At 51.3% G+C, this 16,119-nt stretch overlaps 4 protein-coding genes across 4 annotated transcripts; 2 read left to right on the top strand and 2 right to left on the bottom strand.

The window, feature by feature from the left end:
* The first annotated feature begins 288 nt into the window (after window positions 1–288).
* Window positions 289–2,096, top strand: BCR38DRAFT_416409 (checkpoint protein Hus1/Mec3). The gene is made up of 4 exons (XM_040859098.1): window positions 289–432; window positions 497–602; window positions 665–1,571; window positions 1,631–2,096. Exons 1-4 carry the CDS (start codon window positions 390–392, stop codon window positions 1,655–1,657), a joined length of 1,083 nt encoding a protein of 360 aa, XP_040720892.1. The 5' UTR covers window positions 289–389; the 3' UTR covers window positions 1,658–2,096.
* BCR38DRAFT_470295 (Sec23-binding domain of Sec16-domain-containing protein) lies at window positions 2,097–8,659 on the bottom strand. Its single transcript, XM_040862834.1, has 2 exons — window positions 3,013–8,659; window positions 2,097–2,955 (listed from the first exon to the last, which is right to left on the bottom strand). The coding sequence occupies exons 1-2, from the start codon at window positions 8,201–8,203 to the stop codon at window positions 2,327–2,329; spliced, it is 5,820 nt and encodes a 1,939-aa protein (XP_040720891.1). The 5' UTR covers window positions 8,204–8,659; the 3' UTR covers window positions 2,097–2,326.
* A 1,924-nt stretch (window positions 8,660–10,583) lies between these two features.
* On the top strand, window positions 10,584–11,644 carry BCR38DRAFT_7642 (uncharacterized protein). Its single transcript, XM_040865620.1, has 3 exons — window positions 10,584–10,803; window positions 10,859–11,070; window positions 11,125–11,644. The coding sequence occupies exons 1-3, from the start codon at window positions 10,791–10,793 to the stop codon at window positions 11,377–11,379; spliced, it is 480 nt and encodes a 159-aa protein (XP_040720890.1). The 5' UTR covers window positions 10,584–10,790; the 3' UTR covers window positions 11,380–11,644.
* Window positions 11,645–14,757: 3,113 nt separating this feature from the next.
* On the bottom strand, window positions 14,758–15,774 carry BCR38DRAFT_329044 (uncharacterized protein; the record flags this gene model as incomplete). The annotated part of the gene is made up of 1 exon (XM_040854849.1): window positions 14,758–15,774. One exon carries the CDS (start codon window positions 15,772–15,774, stop codon window positions 14,758–14,760), a length of 1,017 nt encoding a protein of 338 aa, XP_040720889.1.
* Window positions 15,775–16,119: the final 345 nt, after the last annotated feature.

Raw genomic sequence — 16,119 nt, 5'->3', positions numbered from 1 at the left:
TAGGGGCAAGGACCAGGGTCAGGGTCAGGGATGGTGTCTGGAGATGTATGAAGCCTATTTAACAGAAGACTGGCAATGAGACATGAACTGCATCTCTGTTCGACGCATGGATGACGGGATAATGGTATTTGAATGGTTTTGGCGGGGTATTTTCACGCTGTCATCCTAGCGGGGGACTTGATGGTTACAGGGAGCTACCCCAAACCATTCCCCGCACTAGGCAAGGATCACAGAGCTTCAATACTACGCTATTTTCTTTGACCGGCGTTTCCAACGCAGCGTTTTGCCTGCCCGTCTCACCGTGTCGCGTTTTTTTTAATAGCTTTACATTGAGGACCCAGTTCGGAAAGCGCGTCTAGTGACGGCAAAACGTCACCGACTGGGTCAAGATGCGATTCAAGACGAATTTGAAGAACGTTCGCACGTTCTCAAGTGAGCTCTAACCAGAAGATATCTCAATTGGCAGATCATGCGGGTCGTTACTGACAAGTCACAGAGCTCGTCGCAGCGCTTTCGACCCTCGAGAAGATTGCGTGGATGCGCCTCGACGATGAAAATGTCCGCTTCACCGTCATTCCAGATACTGGGTCGCAAGTATGGGCGTAAGTGATTCTTACTCAGAACGCGCATGTGCTTGAACGAAACTAACACCTCCGTCGCCCAGCTCCCTCTCAATGGACTTCATCTTCGATTCGTGGCAACTCCAATCCGCCGAAGCCCAGAACACAATCAACCTCGAGCTCCCTCTAGGCCCCCTCCAGCGTGCCCTCAAGTCGGCACTGAACGGCACATCCGCTTCACTGCGTCTGACCAAGAAAGACGGAATCCCCATCCTCTCCATGACCATTACGACAACCACAGCATCCGCCAACACGGGCCGCGACCCTTACTCGCGCTTCTCCGCCCACAACAACCCGCGCGATAACAACGACAGCCATTTCAACGCTGGGGGCGATGGTGACGACGACGACGGTGTTTTCGCCGCCGAGCCCCTCGAGACGCACCTGCACCGCGAGCGCGAAAAGATCATCACGCAGGACATCCCCGTGCGCGTCCTACACCCGGAAACGGTCGAGACCATCATGCAGCCGAAGGTGCGCGAGCCAGATGTCCACATCCAGCTGCCTCCCCTCCTGCAGCTCAAGGCCATCTCAGACCGGTACACCAAGCTCGCCTTGGCCTCGCGTGCCACGTCCTCCACCACCGCGGCCGTCACGGCAAACTTCTCTCCCAAGCTTGAGTTGAGCGCCAATATGCACGGCAGTCTGCGGCTGGCGCTGACTGCGGATACACTTGATATCGCGTCGCAGTGGGATGGTCTGGAAAACCCGGAGTTGGATCCGGGGCAATTAAACTGTCTGCTTGCTGACCATCCTTCGACAAAGTTCAAGGAGGAGGGCCCGGACAAGTGGGCTAGTGTGAGGGTCGATGGCAAGGACTGGAGTAAGGTGCTCAGCGTGGGACGGCTGGAGGGAAGGGTCATTGCGTGTTTTGCCGACGACCATGCCTTGATTCTGTACGTGTATGTGCCGCAGTACGACGATGCCTCGGCGGAGGATAGTGTTGTTACCGTAAGTTTGCCTGCTTTTGCTCCACCTGGATGGGAATGGACTTTGCTGACTGGGAGCAGTATTACGTATCGTCATATAGCTTGTAAAGATACCGCTTTGGCTGGTAGGTGTGCCCTGGATGCGGGATGCAGCATGAGGTGAGATTATACATGAACTGGCTCTGACAGGACGACTTAATGATTGACGCCGAGATGTAACATTGGAAGGCGTAACGGACGCAGCCTATAGGCTTCGCGGCAAGTCTTAGCATATTTGACTCTCATGTCAATTACTCTGGTGGCTGGATATTAGCAGGATAGAACACAGACGCGAGTCACATGACTTTACGACATACTCCTTGTTCGTTGCTTTAATCTGATGCTTCAATAATGGTCAACCGGGGTTTGAGTGTCCAATGTCTGATGAAATGTGGCCAAAACTCACTGGACGCAAACATTGCATGCGTACACTCGATAACAGGACAAAACATGCACCAGTCTGGCGTGCAATTTGAAACCAGCATCAAGCGGTTTCTCAAGCGAAAACAGACGCCGCGTATTACAAAATTGCTATTCTATGATACAATAAACAAATTCCGCATCGATGCGGCACAGGCGCAAAGAACAATACTGCACCACCGCCCCTCTTTCTCCGCACATTCTCCATCTCGTGTCTCGCATGTATTTCATGTTCATCAACGTCTTCGCATTTGCCAACTCCATCATCACTACGACTCACTCGCCAACTAGCAGTCTTCCCTCTCAAGCAGAACTCCTCTATTTAGCCATGACATCCACATACCGTCCACCCTTCCTCCCCTTCCTGGCGCCCGCCTTCCTAGGCCCAGATGCCCCAAGCAAGTCATCGATGCTACTTGCGTTACTGAGACTCGTAGCGGGCCGACTAGGCGGGGCGATAGGCGGCCCCCCGGCATCGCCCCCGCTGCCGCTCATGTTGCTCACGTTGCTCATGTTACTGACACTACGGCCCATCGGCGGGGTCATCGAGCCAATGCTAGGAACCCTCAAGCTTTCGGAGCTGGTTGCATGTACCAGGTTGCTGGTGGCCCTGGCCAACAGGGGACTAGATGATGGTGGGGGTTTACCTAGTCCGCCAGATGGAGGCGGCGCACTGCTCGTAGTTCCAGGCGGAGGCGGCGTACCGTTGCGGGATGCAGCCCGTGGCGGGGGTGGTGTGGCCGTTTTAGTAAGTGTGTTGTCACCGCCGGATTTCTTGTTGACCCATCGTTTCAGCTCAGGGTCGTAGACAAAACTACTTGCTTCACCCAGGTTGGCCTTGACGGGTTTATTGGGGATCTCGGCTGGTTCCTTCTTAGCGGTACCGCCGAACCACCCGCCACCAAACCAGCCTTTCTTCTGTGCCTTCTGAGCTTCGGCACGTTTGGCTGGATTTCATGTTAATTGTGATTCTCGACAACAAGGGCAAGTTAGAATAAACTTACCGTCTTCTTCAGCCACTTTGCGGAACAACTCCGCGTTCTCACGATCCTTCTCAGCTTTAGATTTATCTTCACCTTGGGGCTTCTTCATTGCCGGAATATCGTCGTCATCATCCATGAAGCTCTTCTTCTTTGGCTTCGGTTTGTCCGATTCAGAGTCACCGTCATCTGGACCAGGCTGATAGGATGGCGGTTCGAAACCATAGGGTTGATAAGAAGGTGCTTCATATCCGCCGGCTGGGTAAGTCTCTGCTGGCTGCTCTGATGGTGGCATGAACGAATTTGTCGTAGGTGGTTCATAGCCGTTGGAAGCAGGCTGGTACCCTACATCGGCCGTGGTGCCGTTGGCTAACGCATCTAACTTCAATTCACTAGCCTCGCCGTTCAACGGTTGAAACGAGGTTTGAGGAGCGTACGGAGAGTGCGTATTGCCCAATGATTGCGACGGGATTGGGATAGGGGCTGAACCTAGCGGGTTTCCTTGTGGAGCAGCTGGGGGAGCGGGTTGATAGCCGTAGGAAGGCACAGAATTGCTCTCCAGTGAATAAGAGCCACCACCGTACGTGGACATTGTTTCTGTGGCAGGTCTCTGCGATTCATATGAGCTACGATGATACTCGCCAGAAGAACGTTCCATTGAGGATCTGGGAAGATCTAGTGAAGACCTTGGAGCAAAGCCGGAGCTTGGTTCATAGGGAGATCCCGGTTGCTGACCTGCCACAGGGGCATAGCGAGATCCCGCTTTAGTAGCGGGTATGACGGGTGAGGGGCCGTTGTTTCCGTACGGCTCAAAGTTCGCCAGAGACGGTGACCGGCTAATGGTTGGTGTGCCACCAGCAATGCGAGAGAACGGCCCGGCTTCCGTGCCAGGTTCTCCTGGTGATCCAGCTCCAGAACCCTCATTCTCGTCACCAGCAACAAACTTGTTGAAACGAGTCCACATCGTATTAGAAACCTGCTCCATTCTTGGCTTTGGAATCCATGAGGACGACTCCTCTCTGGGCGCTTGCTTCACCCTCTTCAGGAGATCGTCGACGGACGACTCAAGCACTACGTTGTAGTAATGGGATCGCTTAGTCTGCGAAGTGCTCGCTGCAATGATTGCCTCGCAGTACTGCAACGCCTTGTCCCTAAATCCATGTTCAGCCAGAGTGATGGCATGTTGTAATTTGTATGCAGCAAGATGAGGACAGCTCTGAGCGAAGGTGGATCCACCAGCCAATGAAAGGCCATACTCGTACACTTCGCTGAGCAGTAGAGCTTCGGTCTCCTTGGCAAACTGGCCAGCTTGGCGGCGATGATCAGCACCAACCAATACGAAGTTGGCATTGGGATCATCCAGCCCACCGAAGACAGCGTGTTGTCGTGCAAAGAGGAAGCAGGTATGGGCAGCTTCGGCTCTGCCGTATCCAGACAGGAGATTACCGAGCGAGGTTAGTGCGCTGACATCACCATTGCTACGGTTGCTTAGAATAAGACCCAAAGTCTCCTGCCATCTGTCCAAACCTGCCAGCGCATCCTTGGATTGGCCAGCCGCGGTAGATGTAGACATCAATTGAAGACCCGCGCGTGCATGAGAGGGCACAAGCTCATCCACAGATTCCTCGTAGTTGCCGGACAGCACACCGTATAAGGCGGCAAGAGATTCATTGCCATGACCAGGCTGGTTCACTTCCTTCTTGACGAATTCTTGCGCAACCTGCTTGTAAAGATCGCCAGAAACCGTGCTAGAGATGAGCATAGCATGGCCCCATAGTCTCTTGTCTACAGCGATCCAGACGGCTTTCTCGCGGTCGCCGAGCAAAAGATGATTCCGTATCTGTTCAACGGCGGAAGAGTCGACAGCGTCTGCTTGCATCCCGGTAAACGTGGATGATGCTCCGGGGAGGCCAACCCCTGTTGCGGTAGTAGATGCAAGGTTCATGTCATTGTCCACGATTTCAGGGGACAAAACTTGTCGAACAGCTTTCTCAACCGCGGGATTGCCCTCAAGAATGCCATCAAACTCAACGAAGACCCGGAGAATTTTCCACAGCAGAACTCTCTCCACCGCCCTCTTGTTTTCGAGCGACAAAAAGTGCTGGAAAGCCCCGTTAGGCAGGGCATTTTCCATACCCTCTATGCCTGCAGTCAACCAGGCAATGGTGTCTTTCTTCTTGGACTTGCCCTTCAATGGCCCCGGGAACTTTGCCAGCCGTTCTTCAAGCGGTAGTACGTCCTTAACGTGCTTCATCTTTACCTCGCCAGGACTGCGAAGAATCATGGGTAAGACTTGGCTCATGCCATAACGCGGGACGTCCTTGGGAAAAGTGGTCACGATGGTATTGCCAGCCCAAGTTATGAGTGGGGCACCTCTCCATCTTTGCAAGGGATCTTTCTCACGACCATCTGTGGGAGCAACTAAATTCAGGGCTTGCGACATGCCACGAGTCCTCGTCTTTGCGGGCGAAAGCGGCCCGTGGGAAACAGACCTTGGCGAAGTCGCGCCATGTACAGAAGAGGGCCTGGGCACCGGGTCCACCGTCTTTGGCATAGATCGGTTGCCATATAATGCCCCTGGAGACTGCGTCTGTGATCGTGGTGGTGGTACAAAGTTGGTTTCTCTTGCCGGAGCTGTTGATTGGGGAAGAGGGACATAACTTGAGGTGGGACGATTTGGCGGGGAGAGCATGCTGGACATAGGAGGGCCCGTTGGTGGCGGCGTGTGCCTAGTTTGCCGAGGGCTGTAATTCGAATCCACTGGTGGCATTGCAACTGGTGGCGATCGCAGCGGCGCAGCTTCTTCCTCCACTTCTTGGGTAGGGGGTAAGGAAGACAACCGGTTAATGCGAGGCTCGTACTGTGACGAGCCGCTCCGGGACGGCTGAAATCCTTCAGCACTCGGACTAGGAAGCTTATGGAACGGCCGTTCATGGGAGGCTTCGAAGTGGGCAAGAGGGCTGGAGGTGCGAGGCAGGTGCGCAAGAACGGGCGGTGGTGCAGATGTGTATCCTCCACTACCTGGCCGGGTATTGGCGGGAGCTGGAGAGTATCGGCTGGAAAAGCCCGAGGTTGGCGGTGCTCCATTGGCTGTCGGCACTTGTGTAGGCGCAGGCGAATAGCGATTGCTTGGTGGCGCGCTCGTCTTAGGTTGTGGATCTGGTTGTAACTGAGCGTATGGGCTCACCCGTTGAGGGGCAACCAATGGAGAAACACCAGGTAAAGAAGCTGCAAGGGGTCCTAGTTGGAGAGCAGGCGAGGCCATTGGCGATGACATTGGGGGAGATGCGCTGGGTGTTGCTTGGGGGTGACCAAGTGGATAAGGTCGAGGAGATGGCAGACTGCCCTGCCGTGAGCCTGGCCGTGGCTTCGTGTGTATGGGCAGGTCCTCAAAGAAACTGCTCGACTTGGCCTTCAATTGAGGCAGAGCTTTCAGCCCTGGAAGTGCCTGTTGGGTCGGATGGACTGCTGCCGGGAGTGATGCCCTCGATGTAGACGCTCCAGGCGGAGCCACAGGCTGGCTGTACATGCTCGTGCTGCGTGGGGATGCCATGGGGGGTGCAAGTGGCATAGAATTTGCCCGTGGGAGCTGTTGCATACTGATCCGCTTCTTTGGTTGCTTCACCACGTCCATGGGCAAGTCGTATGGAGACGAATATCCGCCCTTGGCCTTGTCCGCAAAGCTTTTGAATTTAGGGATCTCAGGCTTGTTTGGGGGGACCGTACCTGACGGGTCGTACAACAGGTCTTGGGTTTGTTGCAGTTGTGGTATCGAAGGCAGAGAATTGTACGTATTGAACGCTGGCGGCGCCTGAGTCTGCGTGGTGTTGGGAGTATATCGATTATTAGTACTTGATGTAGTCATCTCGGGAGCCACACTACCCGCATATTGTTGTGTTGCGGACGATTGTGGCAGCTCATCCCCTGCAGTATCTTCCAGAAAGCCCTCATCATCACTTCCGAAGAAGTCGGCAGGATCGATTTCCTTGGGCTCTAGCGTCGAGTCTTCAAGCAAGAGTTCATCGTCTTCAACATCAGCTAGGGCAGCTGCCCACTGAGCATCGAGATCAATGGTCTCACCTTGCTCAGCATCAAGTCCAGATTCAGGCCAGCTTGTCGAATTCCCGTCGGCGGTTTCATTTGCTGTATCCGTGACGGGGGCTCCTTCTTCAGCAGCAGTGAGCTCGGATATCGCCGCATTCTCCGGTTCGAAAGCGGTCGGTTTTGTTGGGTGTTCTGAGTCTGTGCCAACAAACATGCTGGTATTCTTCCTTTGTAACGAATGGCTCAAGTCACACTCTACTGTTTCGTGGTTTGAGCCACCGTTGGTTTGACTGAAGAAATCATCACCTCCTTTCACTGTCTCATTGCCAAATGGATCGGCGGATTCCGAAACGTTGCTTGGTGGAAATTCCACGGGCTCTTCAGACTCATACTGTGGGATCAGGGGTAAACCTTCCTGAAAACGAGTATCCGACGCGTCCTCCTCGGTCCCAACCATGTCGCGGCCTACGTATTGCTGAACGGCAGAATCAGCTTGTTGACCTCGCTCGACGGCATCGTCGTCGTCAAATACATGGGCGACAAGATCTCCATGTTCTTCGTCCCGCTCCAATTCCTGCAAAATTTCTTGAGCTTGAGTTGGAGCTGGAGGCTGTTCTATCAGTTCTCCTTCGACAGGTTTGGCGGGCGGTACGACGGGGAAAGAGTTTGTCCTCTCGGTCGGGGGCATGAACCGGAAAGGATCGGTCTCAGTACGTTGCAGATTCCAGTCAGCATCTTCGTCGTCGGTCCAATTCACTTCGTGGGAAACAGTGCGCGCGAATGACATCGTGCTACGATGCTTCGGGGCTTTGCTCGTCCCGGTGGTTTGTGGTTCGGTAGCTTCGGACTCTATCGTGCCTTCGTCACCATGCGCAGTTGAGTCATTTGCAGCTTCATAAGCCCAGAGCCCTGCTTCCGGATCATCGTCACCATCGTTGAATTGGTTTTGAAAACCACTAACGTTTGTGGCCTCGGCGGGGTTGGTTGCGTTCTGCTGTATCTCGTGGTTGGATGAGTCTGTGTATTCTTCGGGCTGCGGCCCATCTGCCTCGACACTCGGCTCAGGCCCCGGAGACTTGTCGACATGTGAGCGCGACAGCGCGCTGGCCTCGACAATAGAATTCGGCATCAACGCTGGGTGCCATGATGCGCTGGGGGTTTCCGTCTCCATTGCAAGGGCGAATTAAAGAATTTATCGAAGTCGAAATCCCGTACGATGAAATGGTACTAAATTTGTTTTCGTCAGCATTCGCAGCTGGCACTGGCAATGGTGTCATCATCAACGTGACGGAACGAGCCCGCGCTCCAAGTGAATGCGGCAGACACGCCCGGCTAAAGCTGGCGTGCATCCAATTGTGAAAGCACAAGCCGGACAGTAATAACATACTTATACAGGAACCAGAAAGGTACAAGATTAGTACAGGCCGCGCTCCGACATTGTCATCGGGTAGCAATTCGCGTTGTGTTGAAAACTGAAGAGTTGTTGCAAGCTGGCAGATCGCCACCCGTGACACGAGCTCTCTTAGGCCTAATCCCATCAATGCTTGGAACAGCAACGCCTCCTTTTGGCACCTTGGGCTTGCAGGGTTGATCTCACTGCAAGAAAAAAAGTCACTTTGGCACTAACCCAAAGCTGTAATTGACTGCCGGCGTACAATGAGCTCCGATCCATTATGAACCTCGATTGGTCTTGGCACCATCACATGGAATGTGTCTAGGCTGTGGATCCTTTGCGCAACCATTCCTTGACGCTTGAGTCCTCAAATGCTTAGTAGTTTTCCTTATGCCTATAACTTGAGAACTGTTATGGCTTTTGAAGAGCAGCCTTGTTCCTTTTTGATTTTAAACCTTGCATCTTAGCCTCTTGAACAGTGACTGAGTTCCGGTAGCCGGCAACTACTGTAAGTGGACTTGTATGTGGCTCAAACAATGCGTCTCCCCATTAGCTCTCAAGCATTAATATAACCACAACTCAGCTCTAATGCACGATTACACATCCAGATTGGCGGCAAGAGCTCTACAATTTAATTACTAGTCGCGGTAGTTAATAATTTCATAATGATGTTGACATAGGCCGGGCTAGTTTCACTACGCGGTCCTGTTTCCCCGCTTCGGATACCGGGCACCTAATATTAACGGGAAGCCGGTCCTTGGAGCTGATAATCTCCTGGCCATCTTGACGTTCAATATCCCGTACAATACTGGTGTCCATCTGTTGGAGCGGTAGCGCGTTCACCTAGTTAATTGCTACCAGTTCCTCTACTACACTAGTATACGGCCTACCGAAATTGTATATGCTGAACGGGAAAAGCCCGAGGACGGACGAGATCAAAGGCGTTAAGTTAACCAGTTCTGAGGATGGTAAAGGCACAGAAAGCGATGAAGGCGACAAAGAGGCACAGGACAAAGACACCCTTCTCCTCACAGATTGTTACTACGGGAAACGGCTCGGCGCGTGGGCGTCCTAAGGCCCTGTGCAATAAGGACATACTCATAATAATTGTTTGTTATCTGTAACGGGTCGAGGTATATTAGCAATAGCCGTCAAGTTCGTCCACTTCAAGGGAGCTAGCAATAAGATAAGTCCGTGAGTGTGCGTGGCGCCGCGGTTCTGACCCCTTTCGGTGGTTTCCATGCTAACTATAGGCAGGACTGTCTTCTTCTTCACGCCCGCAAGGAAGCTTATCTTCTGTGCCGTAAGCCCTATCATCGCTAGCGCTCTATGACCAGGCTTTCGACGTAGCGAGCGCAACAGATACGATCTAGGTACTAAACACAAAGGTCCGAGGTGCGGTTCAATCTACGGCTATACTGTGGAAGCAGTTAAGACGCAAGGTTCCAATTTATCGAAAGTTCAGCGGCGCTGAGTTAGCCGTAGACGAGGCCATAGCCTATACCAAGTTAAGAGGCGATATGCGCCGACAGAGCCTTAATACAGGTTTCGAGAAGGCTTGGACACCACGGTTCGTCCGGGGAGGAGTGTCGAATGCAGCAAACGGTAGGTAGAAGCAAAGCAACGGTTACAGAGGACTACCGGTACTAACAACTTCTGCGCTAGGGAATACGCCTGATACCGTCCGTAACTAGGTTAGACGATACGCCACGATCCCAAGTTTGCTACTTTTCACGGCGCGTACCTCAACGAGAACGTCGAGTTCCACCTCCAGAACACATTTCTAGAAGAAGCCAAAGGCTAAATATACAAATTGTTCGCGCATATCAGCCTTACGCGCGATCCCCGCGCAACAAGAGACGTATTCCCCAAGGAGTTCTAGGAGAACCTGTCACCCAATCCGGAAATTATAGAGCTAGAGCAACGACGCCAGAAGTTGAGGGTGGTTAATACCAGGTGCAAGGCATAGAGAACGAAGCCGAGATCCGCAGGCTGACTAAGGAGATAACGAAGCTGCCGTTTATCTAGCCAGTTACGGCCTTATTGTCCCCCGGATTTCTCATCATGCCTACGAAACCCCCTTTAACCCGATACTGTGAGGACTGTAGGGATCAAAACAAAAAGAAGTGCACTGTTAAGAGCATCCGCGGCCATTGGCGCCTACAGAACGAAGCCAACATTCTTAGGCGCTACCAGTCCAAGACTCCGTTCCTTCGCCCTATCATCGATAAGGTCCAATAGCTAGCCGATCCGCCCTTCCATCATTCCAAGGTTTTTAGACAGTGAAATTCTCACGGAATCGAAGCAGAAGTGGCTGTCGCGCCCCTAAATTAAGCACGTAGCCAGGTGCATCCTCAAGGATGGCATGGTTCACACGGGTATGTCATGACGTTCTCATCTTGTCTATGTCCTCTATTCTCACGAGTTTTTTAGATGTGAAATTAGACAGCGTTTTTGCCAACTACGGCCAAAGCGACCAGTGCTTCTCAGATATCCAACTTGGTGACTGTGGAGGCGTTGTCTTTAAAGACTCAGGATTCGCTAGGGAGGGCCACCTTATTGGAGCTGCCCTCACGTGTATCCCGGAAGCCATGTTTCAGCTTTCTTGGCGCACATCGACAAACGTCTGGTCATTTGAAAATGCGGTACGTGTCTCAAAATACGCCTCGCCCTTATTTCCTTCAACTTACCTGTTCCAGATCCTTAGCCTTATGCATGGAGAGGGTCGTCACCACTTCGATCCTGGCTGGGAAGGAATCAAACCAGAAGACCAGGATTATGAAACCACAGTGGTGAAGCGAATTCTTTCGGTCCGTTCCTACCATCGATTGCCGACATCATTGAGTCGGACACCTTCGAGATCATCCACTTCCTTACTCGGCAAGGACCTCCGCAAAGGCCACTTCAACGGTGAACGACGATATAACTTCCTCTTGCCGAAGACAAGTTCATAAGGCGAACCCTGAAACTAGACCTCCGGACAGGCCGACAGTGGAGGAAATTCTTTAGGATGAATGGTTCAGAGGAATCAGACGATACCCGGGAACCCATACCCACGGGTACAAAAACGGTCAGGCGACGAGGCTAACAGCTAGCGCCATGGCTTTTAGCACAACTTATAGACTGCGGATGTCTGGGCCCTTAGTGTGGAATGATCTGAAAGGCCCCAACTCAGACTAGTGAAAATTCGACTACTTCGAGGCGCAGGCTATACCTCCCAGCCATATCACGGTGCAGTGCAGTATTAAATTGTAATCTATTTTACTGTCAGTGAGGATTCGGCATACGATGGGGCTTTCGCGCTGAAAATTGTCTCTTAGCTGTCTCGGAACTCGACCTGCTTTGGATTTTGTTAGGCAGTGACAGATAGGTAGGGGGTCAGTTGGGTGTATTGATGAGTATGCACGTATCCGTCTATCTATATGGTGAGTGGTCGATCCCCTGAACAGTGACAACGTTAGCAAATATAGGCATGTCTGATATGCCTATGCGTGACAATAATGTGACTATCGCTGTAACCAATGTAACTTGTTTCTGTAACGAATATAACGTATCGCTGGGTTAGGCCTGACAGATTGCTTTGTCGTTCAGCCACCGTCCGATTAAAAATTGAAGTCCAACATGAAAGGGTAACAAGCGCTGTGGTCGGGCTTGCTAAGTGTTATTTAATCTATTAGTAAGGTATACTGCCGCCTTAACAACTCTGTTCTACTTGCCTATTATTAATCAGTTACTCCATACACACCCTATGATTTTATTCAACACCTCGTCAGCAGGAATTCACTTACTAGCAAAACCCCTACAGCACGCTTGGACGTTTACGCGGCTAGACCATCAGACGTTCTTTACATCGAGGCTCTAAGAGGAGGAGTATTAGCAATGCAATACTAGTAAGTCCTCGGGGAAGGTCTACTTATATTCTGCGAATCAGGCGATCTAGTATATTAAGTGAATCAGTCCTTTGTTAATGACTCTAGATGGATGTCGTATTGATTACCATGCCTGCTCTACACGCTGCTCTACGTAAGTTGGTGTAACAAGGCTTTGTATCTGCATGTACTCATTTGGACATGATTTACAATCCGACCATGACCATCTTTTAAACTCGGTATCAACAGTTGAGAAAGGTTGGACCCGAGACAATTGCTACGAATTTGCTGGCCGGAGTGGGAATAGGGGCAGCTAACTCTGATTTTAGCTCACAACTCATCATGTACGATTCTTATGTTACATTTCCAATAGCTTTATGCAGCTCTATTTTCACACTGTTGTTCTATCATTTGATCCATAATGATACTGTTCTTGACTATTTAAAAATATACCAGCTTAATATATTGTTGAAGAACGCTGTGTGTTAATAGAATATCCATTCATGTGATTCATCCGGGTTGACTCTCATTGCCACCTTCTCGTCCCTAAAAAAGTTGTCTTGTGGCGTCTCTAATCCACAAATCATAAACAGTATCATCTTGTGGCAGATAATTGGTGTTCAAACGGTCCCATGTTGACTAGATGACACGTCACTAATGGAAAATATTTTGGCCGTCAATGGGATTCCCATTATTTCTACCGTTTCCAAAACCCGTACTTGCAAAGAAAGTCATGACCTAGCAATAGTTAAATCGAGATCTGGTAGGTGATGAGGTAATGGGAATCTCCTATCTTCGTAGGCCATTGTAGTTCGTAGTTCGACATAGGTTCTGACTCTGGGGCGTTGCATTGTGTATATACTTCAATTGTAGTAGATGCATCTTCCTCTTGTTTGTGTGGTGTGATGGCAGAAAAGTGAAGGAGTCAAATGATGTGAACAGGTGTTCCCAGGGCCTGAAGTATCAGCGGCCGGACACTTCAACATTGTCCGGAGTCAGACTGCTAGATAATTGAACGACATGATTAATGTGTCAACACTAGCTCCTTCACAAACGGGGTGAAATTCGAATACTCGAATCACGTTTTCAAAGTCAATCCGCCACTATAAGGTTACGGTCCGTCTTATTTCATCAGAGTGGGAATTCGGTTTTCCAATACCAAATACAGTGCTTCATAAACAAAACCAGAGCGCATATGGTGGATAAAAATTACGCCCTGGTTCAGAGGTTTTCTGCACCGGTAAATGGCAACAAGTCAACTGAATATAAGACCCTAGCGGTCATTCGCCTCAAAATCACGAAATAAGGCCAGGCTTGTTGATAATTATCGCATAATTGCTCTGACCTCAACGAAGGCGAGCTTGTAAGTACGTCAAAACAGATATAGTCAAGCCTCAACATTTGTCCAAGTGACCAGCCCACAACGATAGGATGCAAAATCTTCCTGCCAACAGCTTCACATTTACTTTAACACCCTGTCACCCCCGACTAATCTCATAAAAGGCAGTCTCGCCTCCAATGGAGCAATTTTCCCTCTGGGCCTCTTCAGCTCCGGTAGCAAAGCCATGACTGAAGCCTCCTAATCCTCGGCTGCATGCATCTGAACCACGGCACCTCAGACAGCGAAGCGACCTGGGCGTGCCTCAAATGAGCGGCCGTTGCCAGGAAGCGGTGGGAGGAGCATCATAGGATGGTGAGTAAGATGGTACTTGCGGGACGGTTGCTTGGTTTTCGGCATGGGGATGAGTGGGAGTCAGGTAGGTTTTTCGACAAGCCGGTGCCAAATGTGCTGTTTCCTCAGAGCAACTCGCGTCAGGAATTTGCGGAGGCAACTGAGTTGAAGGGGAGGATAACCAATGTCTGTATTAGGACGTTGGCGTCTTGTTTTGTTCCCTGTTTTTACCTTTATCCTCGACTACTTCGTTGCCATGTCTGCAGTACATCGCCGAAGACTGCTGCCTAGACCTGGCCGATGACAATTTGAGTACATCACTCTATTCCCGACGACTATTATCGCCGCGTTCACCATATGGAAGCATGCGGTCATGAAGTGTTTCATCTACTTCGTTCATGGGCTTGAGAAGCATGTCTAGGTAGTGGTCCCGCAAAATGATATCTCTTGAGTTGTCGTGTACATAGACCATAGGCACATGCGAAAGTTGTACATGTTATGTCGTCTTCGTGCTTATAAGTGAGTCAACTGCAAGAGAGCCGATATTGCTAAAGGAGAGGCAGGAGTTGAGTTGCCAAAGTGACTGTTGACTGTTGATAGTAGTCTAGCACAAGATAAGTGTATCGTAATCACTCTCAACGCAATGTCCCACATACTGACTTCAATGTCATGACGTAGTCTATTGCAGGAACAAATGGTTGGCCAATTGGTTGCAAATAGTGTACTATACATGTTCACCCAGATAAAACATTTTTCGCGCGAGGTATAAGTAAAACGCCGGTCCCGTAATTTCATGGTGTTCGATCGACACCTTTCCCTTTGACGTCCGTTGGAGTCCCCTCGGTTGATTTGAGCAGCTCTCGGAGACTGCCTGCTGCATAACTTTTGGATTTCGTTCTCTTTGTATCCGACGAGGCAACTTCTGTTACAGGTGTACCACGCCACGGTATCCAATGACTGAAACCGGATAACAATCCTGACTGCTCACGAGGCTCTTCAGGATTCGCGATCGCCGCTGCAGCCACAGATTCCAAAATAACAGCTTGCGATGGCTCCCCTGGAGGCTCCTGTGTGAAAGCTTCTGTACCCGGGGCTTCTTGCGATGTCCTGATCTCGAGATGACTTCTCGATGTCTTAGGTTTTGCAGGCTCACCTACTAGTGCAGTTCCCGAATTCCTCGGCGAATTGCTGTCACCTTGGCTCTGATGGCGTGTAGTGTCGATCACGGCCGTTACGAACGAGGTCGACTTGCCTCTGACTACCTGCTTTTGGTCCTCTGCTTGCTCCCCACTCGGTTGCTCTTCACCACTGGGAGAACTTCCACATTCGCTCTTGCGATGCCGTGCAGCCCGGCCACGAACTTCGTTCGAAATTTCTTTTGCTGATTTCTTCTTGCTTTTGTCCTCCTCCGATGACCGGCTCGAGCTCATGATGGTCTCCAATGTGCCATAGGCGGCGCTTCTCCTGCGAGCACCACTTCTGCGCTTTATATGCCTGCTTCCACTCATATGCTCATCATCACTTGACACGGCTTGGAGCGTCGGCCCGCCCGGTACCTGATGCCTGGATGAGGTTCCAGATGGTTGTCCCAGAAACCCAGCTCCAGACCCGTGAGGTGCAACATGAACTTCATACTGATTACTGAGGGAATATCTTGATCTGGCGCATATTTCAGCTATTCGATCCAGATCTGCGCCAATGTCTTGCTGCATATCCGCCATAATGCTCTTGAAGTTGAAAGCTTCGAGCGGCGGTAGCTTGGCATTGTCGCCAAGTGCCGACTTCTTGCTGCCTTTGTGGCGACCCATACTCAATACCATGCCATTCCTGCCTGGCCGCCAATTCGACGCGTTGGACGAGACTGAGACAGAGGACAGGGGTTTCCGACGACCGGCTGGGCGGCTAGCAGCAGATGGAGGTGGGCCCGAGTAAGTTCGTACTATTACAGGATGTGAGTACGTGTCCGTCGTCGTCGTCGTGGTTGTACTAGGCGCTCCTGCACTCTTCGTATAACGGTGACGCGACGACGGCTGCGAGCGATTAAGTTCGCGCAGTGCTGTAGTCCGGCCCGCAGTAGAGGAGTCGTCCAGGGGAATCGGCTTTCCCTCGGCGGTGGAGGGAATCAGGGATGTACTTGAGGCATTCGGTTGGGT

This window comes from Pseudomassariella vexata, assembly GCF_002105095.1.
Source record: "Pseudomassariella vexata strain CBS 129021 chromosome Unknown BCR38scaffold_1, whole genome shotgun sequence".
Classification (NCBI taxonomy): domain Eukaryota; kingdom Fungi; phylum Ascomycota; class Sordariomycetes; order Amphisphaeriales; family Pseudomassariaceae; genus Pseudomassariella; species Pseudomassariella vexata.
The sequence above is the reverse complement of the archived record's forward strand: the minus strand, read 5'-3'. Positions and strand labels throughout refer to the sequence as shown.

Bases quoted from the DNA above. Each gene is read 5' to 3' on its own strand.
- BCR38DRAFT_470295 (XM_040862834.1), bottom strand. From the start codon at position 8,203: ATGGAGACGGAAACCCCCAGCGCATCATGGCACCCAGCGTTGATGCCG. The intron at 2,956-3,012 runs GTAAGTTTATTC...CATGAAATCCAG, and splicing joins CAAAGTGGCTGAAGAAGACG to CCAAACGTGCCGAAGCTCAG.
- BCR38DRAFT_7642 (XM_040865620.1), top strand. The intron at 11,071-11,124 runs GTACGTGTCTCA...TACCTGTTCCAG, and splicing joins TCTGGTCATTTGAAAATGCG to ATCCTTAGCCTTATGCATGG.
- BCR38DRAFT_416409 (XM_040859098.1), top strand. From the start codon at position 390: ATGCGATTCAAGACGAATTTGAAGAACGTTCGCACGTTCTCAA. The intron at 433-496 runs GTGAGCTCTAAC...GACAAGTCACAG, and splicing joins GAACGTTCGCACGTTCTCAA to AGCTCGTCGCAGCGCTTTCG. The intron at 603-664 runs GTAAGTGATTCT...TCCGTCGCCCAG, and splicing joins ACTGGGTCGCAAGTATGGGC to CTCCCTCTCAATGGACTTCA.